The sequence below is a fragment of the Eretmochelys imbricata genome, chromosome 2 (genome assembly GCF_965152235.1).
Source record: "Eretmochelys imbricata isolate rEreImb1 chromosome 2, rEreImb1.hap1, whole genome shotgun sequence".
NCBI classification, from domain to species: Eukaryota; Metazoa; Chordata; order Testudines; family Cheloniidae; genus Eretmochelys; species Eretmochelys imbricata.
In genome coordinates this window covers 45,351,902-45,364,197 of record NC_135573.1, presented here as the reverse complement: position 1 = coordinate 45,364,197, position 12,296 = coordinate 45,351,902, and the positions used below count along the sequence as shown (strand labels likewise).

At 43.6% G+C, this 12,296-nt stretch overlaps 1 protein-coding gene across 1 annotated transcript in view; it reads left to right on the top strand.

Moving 5' to 3' along the window:
- The window catches only part of SLC26A7 (solute carrier family 26 member 7), a 120,701-nt gene that overhangs the window by 69,242 nt on the left and 39,163 nt on the right, over positions 1–12,296 (top strand). Inside the window, exons 9-10 of the mRNA XM_077808929.1 lie at positions 2,432–2,509; positions 4,007–4,102. Of these exons, the coding sequence (XP_077665055.1) occupies positions 2,432–2,509; positions 4,007–4,102 (174 nt within the window). The remainder of the gene's footprint in view (positions 1–2,431; positions 2,510–4,006; positions 4,103–12,296) is intronic.

Here is a 12,296-nt window from a genome sequence, read left to right as displayed (position 1 = left end):
TGCCTTCCATCCGGGCTCAGATGGTCTCTTGGTCTTTGCAAACCCTATGGCCAGTTGTTTTCTCAAGGGTTTGGACAGGCTCTTCCCACACACGAGTCAGCCTGTCCCTGCCTGGGACCTCAATTTAGTCCTCTCCAGGCTTACAGGCCTGCCATTTGAACCTCTGGCCACCTGCTCCCTGTTATATCTCTCATTCAAGGTCGCATTCCTTGTGGCAATTACCTCGGGTTGACGGGTTTCGGCGCTCAGGGCCCTCATGTCTGAGCCCCCTTACACAGTTTTCATAAGGATAAGGTCCAGCTCAGGCCTCATCCGGCTTTTCTCCTAAAGGTCGTCTCCCATTTTCACATGACCCAGGACATCTTCCGCCCAGTGTTTTATTCCAAGCCACACTCCTCCGATAGGGAGTGCAGGCTGCACTCACTGGACGTGCGTAGGGCCTTAGCCTTCTACATAGAGAGAACTAAGTCGCGGACAGAATGAAGGGCCTTCCGGTATCCTCTCAATGCATATTGTCATGGATAACGTCCTGCATTAGGGAGTGCTATACCCTGGCAAAGGAGCCCGCTCCGCAGATAACCGCTCACTCTGCCAGGGCCCAGGCCTCCTCTGCAGCATTCCTGGCACAAGTCCCTATTCAAGAAATTTGCAGGGCAGCCACGTGGTCCTCAATACATACATTTACACAATTGCACTATGCAATTACACAACAGTCCAGGGACGATGCGGCTTTTGGGCAAGCCGTGCTCTTTTCTGTGGATAACTCCGACCCCACCTCCTGAGCTCTAGTTTGTGAATCACCTGCTTGGAATAGACATGAACAATCACTAGAAGAAGAAAAGACGGTTACTCACTTTCTCGTAACAGTTGTTCTTCGAGATGTTCATTCCATTCCAATACCCACCCTCCTACCCCTCTGTCGGAATAGTCAGCAAGAAGGAACTGAGGGGGTAGAGGGGTCGGCGGGGCCCGACATTGGGTGCCCTGAAGGCGCCACTCCAGGGGGCGCCCAGGCCGACCCTACGGACACTGCTAGGGGGAAAATCTTCCGGCTGGCGTGCACGCAGCGCACACACACCTGCTTAGAATGGCCATGAACAACACATCTCAAAGAACAACAGCTACAAGAAAGTGAGTAACTGTTTTTTTTTCTTGGTCCATATAGGTGGAGTGGCAAGCACAGGCTTGTCACAAACAACTGTTGATGACAACAAGCAGAGCAGAGACAGGGGGTGTTCTGAATGCATAGAAGTCAGTGGACTTGTTCGTATGTCATGAGAGAGATATAAGGAGCCCCACAAGGACTAGTACCAGCCCTATTTGAATCTATAGTGGACTTCATGTTTTCCAAGAACCTCTACTTGGACTTAGTAGGATCCTGAGCATTTTCCTCTTCATGATACCTTAATCTAGCAACTGCAGGAAGTGAGACCTGGATCCCAGGCTTCATAAATATTCCCTCAAGTGATACTGGCATCTGTCTTTTACCTCTCTTTTCCCTGACATTTTATTTTTGGTGAAATTTTCTCTTAAATTGTACTCTGATAACTCTAATAAAAACACACACTATTAGTATCATAATAAAGCAAGCAGGCATATATTTATCACCAAAACCTGGAGAGGATTTGATTGAGAACTAGAGTACATTTTGAGGTTTTATTCCTACTGTTAAAATATTCCTACTGTTAAAACAAGATTATTTTGTTTTGTAATTTTCCACCAGATTAACACTATGTGATAATACATGCATTTATCTAGATTCATGTTTCCTGCATAAACCATTAACTTTCTGATATTGGGATTATGATTTACTGATGCATCAACCAAAGGTAAAATACTTCAGTGATAATACAGGAATCTTTGTTGATACCTGATCGTACAAGGGAAATGTTTTCTCCTAATAAAAGAAGAAAAGAGCTCCTCCTATTCAAAAAACAACTAACAGATCTAGAGTTCTTCAAATATCACTGTTGCATTGTTCAATGTAGGAATAAACTTTTGTGAAACGACACAATATGAAGGGCATGTTACCATAAATACAAGTACAGAATGGGCATACATTACTGCAGATCTTGTGAAATTACTGCACACACATGCACCATTTCAGTAGCTGATTTTACAGGTCATGTAGTGGTTTGTGCCTATGTATCTGACATCAAGACCAAGCCCATTGTTGATATCTGATCCAGATATTTGTGCGTTTAGTGGCTAGAGGAAATCCACCAGAGGTGAAAATTTAAATTATCCACACATGGTTCCAATCCACAGATTTGATAGCCAAAATCTCTAGCCTGTCTCCTTTATCTTTTGTGTTTATAATGTTCTGTTATTCTGACCATTTCTGACAAACCCAGCATATTCAACTGACTTTCAATTGGCTATAAATATTGAATAACATTATTGTGCTTTCCCTGTGTTTGTTTGTTTTTAGGTGGCTTGCCTTATATCTTGTATTTTGATACTTGTGGTGATCTATGCAATAGGACCAATGCTATACTGGCTGCCCATGGTACAGTACTTGTTTTTATTTTTTAGAAGTTTCATTGCACATTTCCAAACAACATATACGTCTTTCATAGAAGATGGTTCTCCTTTTGAAATGAATACACAGCTCCCATAAACATTAGTGTTAATGGCATAATAGAAAGAGGAGAATACACCTCTGAAAGTCTTAAAATACCTAGATTACCCCCAAATTCCTTTGTGTTGGGAAATATTTTCTTTTAACTTAATTTTGATCTGTCATTGGTCTAAATATATGGGGCCAGATTCTAGCTCACGTAAATTGGCATAGCTCCACTGAAGTCAAAGTAGTTGCACAAGTTTACTGCAGCACAGAATGTTCGTGATTTTGCTTTACAAATAAATTTGTCCCACACTGAAGCTAGTAGCCAGTGATCTAACCTTTATTACAGAAAGTTATGAACTGTTCTTGTTTTGCTGTACAAGGAATTATGGATAAATAACTCAGTCTCTCCTGCACTGAGAGGTGGATAGTCCAAATAGAGTTTACCATGTAAAATATCTAGCCATAAACGTTGTAAGTTAACACCAAATCATTACTAGAGAAAGGCCAAAGCCACTAAAATTCACATCCAAACTTCTCCAAAGTTTGAGGGTGTTCATATTGGGTATTTGGGGTCAGCCATGTCTTACTTTTACAGTGTTTTATTGTTGATATAGTGCCATAGGTGTGCAAGGTGCTTTCCACATATGGGGTCCAGACCTGAAATAGATTAAAGTCTAATTACATAATTTGCATTCTGAGCCACTGGATAAGGGATGCACCATGTGGCTTTGTTTTAATCATTTCCTGGTTTCCTTTATGTGTGTATAACTTGTATTTTAACCTTTGCCTGTTTTCCTGTTTGTGGTGGTTTTCTTTTAGCATTTTGCCATTTTCCTTTTTTATTTAACTCTATCCTATTACCCTTATTTTGAATCTTTCTTATTCCCCCTTTCCTACCTCCATATTTTGAGTCTATCCCTTCCTATTCCTGTTTTGATTCAGTCCTCCTCCTTCCTGCTCTGAGGCCCATAAATTAAAAAGACTAATGCAGGGTTGGCCTGGTATCTCTACTCTGCCTGCTAAGTCTCTGGATTCTTCACTCCAGGACCCTTCTGCAGAAGGTGGTGAGGAGTGGGATTGCTGCTTAATAGGGCAGGAATCATATCAGTGCCTGGAAGTTACTAGCTCCTTTGCTCCGGAGACCCTCCCCAGACAGCAATAGAATGTGGGCCTGCTGCTACTAAGGCAGATGGGCCTGGTATTTCTCTTCAGAAGTTCCTGTCTTCTTCAGTCCAGGGCCTCTCCTATATGGTCTGTTAAGGTGAGGGGAGTGGGTCTGGTGCCTGTGCCCTTGATATCTGTACTCATTACATTTTTGAAACATTTTCCTTGGTATTTCTAGGATTAAGTTATAATATCAGGTACTAATTTAGGAAAAATGCCAATGTTGCTACCTAGCAATTCCCTAATAGCCTTTTCCCTTTTCTTCTTTTTCAGTGTGTTCTAGCAAGTATCATTGTTGTAGGTCTAAAGGGAATGCTAATGCAGTTCCGTGATTTAAAAAAATATTGGAATGTGGATAAAATAGATTGGGTAAGTGAAATGTAACCTAAGGATGTTTTCCAGACGGAGGCTTAAACACATGCTTGCTAAACAAAACCTTAATACTGCTTTAGGCTGAAAACAGATATGCCAGTGCAAGCCAGTTTTTTATATACTGCCAGCTTATTTTCTCAATCACAAAATAGCAGCATTTGACATTTTAATTGCCTTTATAAGAAACAGGAATGGAATTTTGGCAAATTATTAAGGATAAAGCATAATTTAAGATGAAAAAAGTTTATGCAGTCAGACCTGCTTAATCAGAATGGATTTAGAATGTCCAATTTTGTATGTATACAAATCCCTAGGTTAGCTAGTCAACACAGTTTTGCTGGTATGGAAGTGTAAAAAAATCTGGTATTCCACCCTGGTACGTGGAATGAAAACTATACAGGACATATAGAAATAAAAGTACAAAAGATGTGGAAATAGATATTGTGTGCTTCTAATGATGTTGCATAGATCTTAATTCAGATGAAAATAGTATTAGATATGGTAGATGCTTTCCCGTTTGCAGAGTAAAACAGATTTTGTTTGGTTAAAATAAAAGACTCCATAGAAAGGAATGTGAAATGGAGCTAGGGTGACCAGATGTCCCTGTTTTATAGGGACAGATATTTGGGGCTTTTTCTTATATAGGTGCCTATTACTCCCCACTCCGTCTCGATTTTTCACACTTTCTGTATGGTCACCCTAAATGGAGCAGATTGGTGAAACAAAAAGTAATGCAGTCATACTCTAATAGAAATCAGAACAGGACACTAGTATTCACAGCAAAGAATCCCTATCAAATATTCAGAGCAAACATGGCTGACATCCAGTCAACTGGTGGTGGTGGTGGTGATTTGTTGAGTGTTGGTCTGATTATCACATGTTTCAGGAGGGCCAGTAGATTTCCCTTTCTTAGGGAGACATTGTATATCTTTGCCCGGCAGTGGAACTGCAGTTCCTTACAAGACTCTATATTATAGCTATTGGTTTGGATATCTCTTGAAACGTTTCAAAAGTCTGTTTGTGATCACTGTATGTAATTCCGTTAAAGAGTGTTAATGGTTGCATCCTTCTGTTCTGTTTATGGGAGGCCATCTTAGATTCTTCTGGTCTCTTCAGGGAAATAGGATCTCAGATGGCAGGAGCTGTTCACAGGAGTTGCATTAAAAGTCTGGACTGATAACTTTTAGGGATAGTTCAGCTGGGTGATAATTTTCAGACTAACGGAGGAGGAGGATCGCTGGGTCTCATCCACAGGTGTGGCTTAGTCTTTTATGAATTCTGTGTGCTGAAAGTGGTAAAGTTCTGGGCCTATGTTGTGCGACCTACATTCTAGTCTGTCCTTTATATACTTGATACTGGTTGCCAGAGATCCCAAGTGGTCTGTGTGGATGATGTGGAGAGAGGTTGTATTTCTGGAGAAGTAAATTGATGTCAATCGGTAGGAGACTATATAAACTATTCCATCAACACGTTATTCTAATGACTAGATGGTGTTTTCGACCAGGATATTCTGGAAGCTCACCTGTCTCATAATCTTTCAGAGGCAGATTAGCCTGGTTGATTCTTTTTCCCTTGTGGCAAGGTTAGAAATCTTTGGTATCTGTTTAGATGAAAGAAGAAAAGGAGGACCTGTGGCACCTTAGAGACTAACAAATTTATTTGAGCATAAGTTTTCGTGAGCTACAGCTCACTTAAAGCTTATGCTCAAATAAATTTGTTAGTCTCTAAGGTGACACAAGTCCTCCTTTTCTTTCTGCAGATACAGACTAACATGGCTGCTACTCTGAAACCTGTTTAGATGAAGTGAAGGTCAGACAAGGCTACGAGCATGGTTATTACACCCAGGTTATCTATCACTAATGTTAAGATAAAATCAAGAGTGTATTCAGCTGTGAATATGCCTGGAATGCGTCTTGGAGAATCTCAAGCTTACCATTGTGGACATGAGGTCGTGAGCCATTGGGATGTGGGTGTTGTCAGCATGTGTGTTGAAGTCTCCTAGGAGAATAATTTAGGTTATTCCAGTGCCAGGCTTGTCAGTAGTTCTGTTAGCTCCTAAAGGAACCAAGAAGGCTTGTGTATGGAACAGTATAATTTCCATGCTGATTCCATCTCTGGATTCTTGTTTGTTGAATATATTAGAACAATAATTCATCTTTGGCTAGCTGTATCATCACCTCTGTTCAGTCTTTAAAATGAAATGGTAAAGAATATTGCTCTAGATAGTACAATTCAAATTGAAAGACTGTCTTCTTTTGTAAATGGAAGTGCTGAGCTTATATAATAGAATTGTTTGAGGAGACCCACCAAGACCCAAGTAATATGAGTGACTACAATTAGTGCTGATTTTGGAATGTATTGGATCCCAGCAGCAATTGACAGTATATTGGAAATGAAAACAGTCTATTGCCTAGGTTTTTAAGTGTTTTGAAGATAGGAACTATACTAAAAACATTTAGAAATAATTAGCAACTGTCCTTTTGGAACAGATGTGAATAAAGAGCATTTAAAAGGGTGTGTTTCATGTAACATAGAAGTCAAAATTGTTATGCTCATTGGTTTGGCAAATACAGTATCTGGAAATAGAATATTAGATATTATGTCAAATTATTGTCTTTCTTTTTCATAAAAAGGGGAACAAATCAGACCCTGGGGAATTATAGACAGGTCAGACTAACTTTGTTACCTGGAAAGATACTAGAATAAATGATTAAACAATCAGTTTGTAAGTACCTAGAAGATAATAGGTTTATAAGAGATAGCCAGCATGGATTTGTCAAAAACAAATCATGCCAAACCAACCTTATTTTCTTCTTTGACAGTGTTACTGGGATAGTGGATAAGGGGAAAGCAGTAGACATGATCTATCTTGATTTTAGTAAGGCTTTTGATACTGTCCCACGTGACATTCTCATAAGTAAACTAGGGAAATGTGGTCTAGATGAAGTTACTGTAACGTAGGTGCACACCTGGTTGAAAGACTGTACTCAAAGAGTAGCTATCAATGGTTCACTGTCAAACTAGGAGGATGTATCTAGTGGGAACCCACAGGATCAGTCCTGGGTCCAGTACTATTCAATATTTTTATTAATGACTTGGATAATGGGGTGAAGCATATGCTTATAACATTTGCAAATAACACCAAGCTGGGAAAGGTTGCAGGCACTTCAGAGGACACGATTATAATTCAAAACAACCTTGATAAATTCGATGATTAGTCTGAAATCAACAAGATGAAATTCAATAAAGACAAGTGCAAAGTATTTTGCTGATGAAGGAAAAACAAATACACAACTGAAAAATGGGGAATAACTGGCTAGGTACAGAACCACTGAAAAGGACTTGGGGAAGTGGATCACAAATTGGATACGAATCAACAATGTCATGCAGTTGTGAAAAAGGCTAATATCATTCTGGGGTGTATTAATAAGAGTGTTGTGTGTAAAACACGAGAGGTAATTGACCCCCTCTACTTAGCACTGGTGAGGCCTCAGTTGGAATACTATGTCAAGTTCTGGGCTCCACACTTCAGGAAAGATGGGAACAAAGTGGAGAGAGTCCAGAGGAGAGCAACAAAGATGACAGAAGGTTTAGAAAACCTGACTAATGAGGAAAGGTGAAAAAAACTGGGCATGCTTAGATTTGAGAAAAGAAGGCTGAGGGGGGTTCTTGAAACAATTTAAGGGCTCTTGAGGATCAATTGTTCTTCCTGTCCACTGAAGGTAGGAGAAGTAGTAATGGCTTTATAATCTGTAGCAGCCCACCAGTCATAGGGAGGAAAGGAAAGGGAGATTCCCTCTTCTGGCCTTCAAACATCCCCCCACAACCTCTCCAAGCTCATCATCAGAAGCAAGCTTCCTCCCTGTAGACCAGGACCGACCGACCAACTCAAAGTGGCACCAGACCCTGCCAGACCAATAGATGCAAAACCTGCCGACATATTTCCACTGCTACAATGATCAGCACCCCTCACAACACACCTTTCGAGATCCATGCGTCCTGCACATGTCTATCACAATACATGGTTTACTTCAAACCAGTGCACTAAATGCCCCAATAGCAACTATGTGGGTGAAACCAGAAAATCACTATGCGCTCGAATGAACTCACACAAGAAAATGGTAAAAGACAAAAACCTCTGGGTGAACACTTTTCACAAGGAGTCATACATCTCATCTGTCAGTCATAGAATCATAGAATCATAGAATCATAGAATATCAGGGTTGGAAGGGACCCCTGAAGGTCATCTAGTCCAACCCCCTGCTCGAAGCAGGACCAATTCCCAGTTAAATCATCCCAGCCAGGGCTATGTCAAGCCTGACCTTAAAAACTTCCAAGGAAGGAGATTCCACCACCTCCCTAGGCAACGCATTCCAGTGTTTCACCACCCTCTTAGTGAAAAAGTTTTTCCTAATATCCAATCTAAACCTCCCCCACTGCAACTTGAGACCATTACTCCTCGTTCTGTCATCTGCTACCATTGAGAACAGTCTAGAGCCATCCTCTTTGGAACCCCCTTTCAGGTAGTTGAAAGCAGCTATCAAATCCCCCCTCATTCTTCTCTTCTGCAGGCTAAACAATCCCAGCTCCCTCAGCCTCTCCTCATAAGTCATGTGTTCTAGACCCCTAATCATTTTTGTTGCCCTTCGCTGGACTCTCTCCAATTTATCCACATCCTTCTTGTAGTGTGGGGCCCAAAACTGGACACAGTACTCCAGATGAGGCCTCACCAATGTCGAATAGAGGGGGACGATCACGTCCCTCGATCTGCTCGCTATGCCCCTACTTATACATCCCAAAATGCCATTGGCCTTCTTGGCAACAAGGGCACACTGCTGACTCATATCCAGCTTCTCGTCCACTGTCACCCCTAGGTCCTTTTCCGCAGAACTGCTGCCTAGCCATTCGGTCCCTAGTCTGTAGCGGTGCATTGGATTCTTCCGTCCTAAGTGCAGGACCCTGCACTTATCCTTATTGAACCTCATCAGATTTCTTTTGGCCCAATCCTCCAATTTGTCTAGGTCCTTCTGTATCCTATCCCTCCCCTCCAGCGTATCTACCACTCCTCCCAGTTTAGTATCGTCCGCAAATTTGCTGAGAGTGCAATCCACACCATCCTCCAGATCATTTATGAAGATATTGAACAAAACCGGCCCCAGGACCGACCCCTGGGGCACTCCACTTGACACCGGCTGCCAACTAGACATGGAGCCATTGATCACTACCCGTTGAGCCCGACAATCTAGCCAGCTTTCTACCCACCTTATAGTGCATTCATCCAGCCCATACTTCCTTAACTTGCTGACAAGAATACTGTGGGAGACCGTGTCAAAAGCTTTGCTAAAGTCAAGAAACAATACATCCACTGCTTTCCCTTCATCCACAGAACCAGTAATCTCATGATGAAAGGCGATTAGATTAGTCAGGCATGACCTTTCCTTGGTGAATCCATGCTGGCTGTTCCTGATCACTTTCCTCTCATGCAAGTACTTCAGGATTGATTCTTTGAGGACCTGCTCCATGATTTTTCCAGGGACTGAGGTGAGGCTGACAGTCCCAATCCTCAAAAGAAACCTGCACAACATTTTCAAAAGATGAGCCTGGGAGCTTAAATTCATAACTTAGCTAGATACTAAAAATCAAGGATTGAACAGAAACACTGTATTTATGGCTTATTACAACAATTTGCTGCAACTCACTAATAATGCCCCCTTCCCCACCAGCTACTTCCCCTCTGCCCTTCCTTTCCTCCTTATGACTGGATGGGTGTTAATGGGCCACTTCACCTTGAATGGTCCCTTGAAATATGTGTTAACTACTAAGGTAAACAATCTGTTCCACCTTGTATTTAGCAGTGACACTGAGTTAGTTTCCCAGACCTGCAGAAGAGTTCCATGTAAGCTCAAAAGCTTCTCTCTCTCACCAGCAGAAGTTGGTCCAATAAAAGATATTACCTCACTATTGGCAACGCATATGGGGGACATGAGGGTCCAGTACCCCCCACCCCAGATTTCTGCTCAGCCTGCGGGGGGAGGGAGAGGGCTCTCTCCTTTTCCTGCCACGCCTGCCTTCCCCCACGCCTCCAGCACATTTGGCCCTGTCCCTGGCAGCCGAGCCTGGGTAGGGAGCAGAAGGTGTGGGATCAGCCACTTCTCATACCAGCTGAGGATGGCCGCTGCTGTGTGCAATGTGGTGACTGCCTGTGAGAACCTGGTTGGTGAGGCGGCAGCAGCCCACCCCTGCTGTTCCCCGCCCAGGCCTGGCTGCTGGGGATGGGCCGAGCAAGACAAAGCCACATCCTGGCATGTTTCTGGCTTGCTTGACCCCTGTCCCTGGCAGCCAGCCTGGGCAGGGAGTGGAGAGGGCGGGCCGCCACCATCTCCCCTGCTGGGCTGTCTCTCAGACAGCTGCCACGCTGTGCAGAGTCAGCGATCCGGAGTGGCCACCTTCAGCTGGCATGAGAAGTGGCTCCATCCTGCTCCCTGCCAGGGCCCAGCTGCCACGGAGAGCAGTCAAGCAAGCTGGGGAGAAGGGAGGGCACAGTGGGAGAAGGACAGAGCCCCCTACAGGTACCTCTGGTGGGGTGGGGAGAGTGCTGAGGTCCCAGGCTGGGAGTAGGGTTGGGGGTTGCTGGGGAAGGCACCTGGAGCAGGTTCCCTAGCCTCTGCTCAGCCAGAAGTAAGGGCATTGTCTGCACCCTGTACCTCCCCTACTGAGGTGTCCGCAAGCTCTGGGGGGAGCTATGAGTCTCCCCAGGCTGGGGCTGGGACCAGAGGTACGTGCTTCCCGCTTCTATGGCCCCAGCCCCCAAGGAGCCGGCGGACTGGCTGCCCTGGCCCAGGGAGGTGGGGCTTGAAGTTCCTCCCAGAGACAACACATGAGGGGTCACATGTCCTCCCCCTTTTTTTGTGCCCTCCAGTATCAGGAGGCACAAGACTGCTTGTCTTTCTAATATCCTGGGATCAACATGGCTACAACAACACTGCATAAAACAATGGAAGATATCAAATTCTGCCATCTGAAATGAAAACTCCACAACATGAAGAAAAAGGAAACAAAACTTAACAGTGACATCTACTTCCTGAGCAAATGCAAGAAACAAAGCATTATTCCCAGAGGTCTCACCATCTGTAACCCTCTGACCACTACATACAACTCCAAATATGCTGAACAGCTCTCCAGATGAACTTCAGAAAAACTGAGGAACCACTTACTGCACCTCACGTACTCTGGAAGGAACCACCTTGAACAAAAAATCATGACGTGCTCCCACACACTGGAAGAAAAAAAATCAGGAAAGTTACGTGGAAGTCATACAAGAAATCCAAAACAATTATATATTAAAAAATCCCTGACGAGAGCCATCCAACACAAAAACAAAAAATTGAACCAACTACAACTACTCCACAACCCACAGAACACCAACTCCAGGAGAAACTATGGCACCAGTACCCATCATGTGGACATTACACAAAACCTAAACCTCATCAGTTTATCAATACTACCCCTAATTGGAGGTGAATTATCTGTACTCTCTAAGGGACTGAACATCTGACCCACCACAGAACCTGATTCCATACTAGCATGTGGAAAACTAGAAGAATTCTTCCCCTGGCTCCATCTGAAAGAATTCTTGCACAACAGTGATGACACTACTCACAATTACCACGTCCCATCGACAATCATAAGAAAAAAGAATCATACATAGGCACCAACTTACTCAGATCCTGAGGGGTGCTCAACCCCCACTCTGCCCCAGGCTCTGCCCCCATTTCACCCCATCCCCCAAGCCCTCCCCCTGCCTCTTCTCGCCCCCTCCCCCCACTCCTGAACAGCTGATCACGGTGGGAGGGGGAGGCACTGGTCCATGGGCTGCCGATGGGTGCTGAGCACCCACTTTTTTTTCCCATGGGTGCTCCAGGGCTAGAGCACCCACAGAGTTGGTGCCTATGGAATCATCTGATTGGACAACAAATAGTGGGTGAAACCATGCCCTTGATCATTATATTGATTGCTTCAGGAAGAAAATTGACTGAAATTCTTAACAAACAACACGTCCACCACAATCTCTCCACCACCACTGAGAGGACAGCTATACAGTTCCTGAAATCCAACTACCAGATAGTGATCCAACCAACACCCAAAAGGGGTGCCATCGTAATCCTCAACTGTGATGATTACATTTACGAGA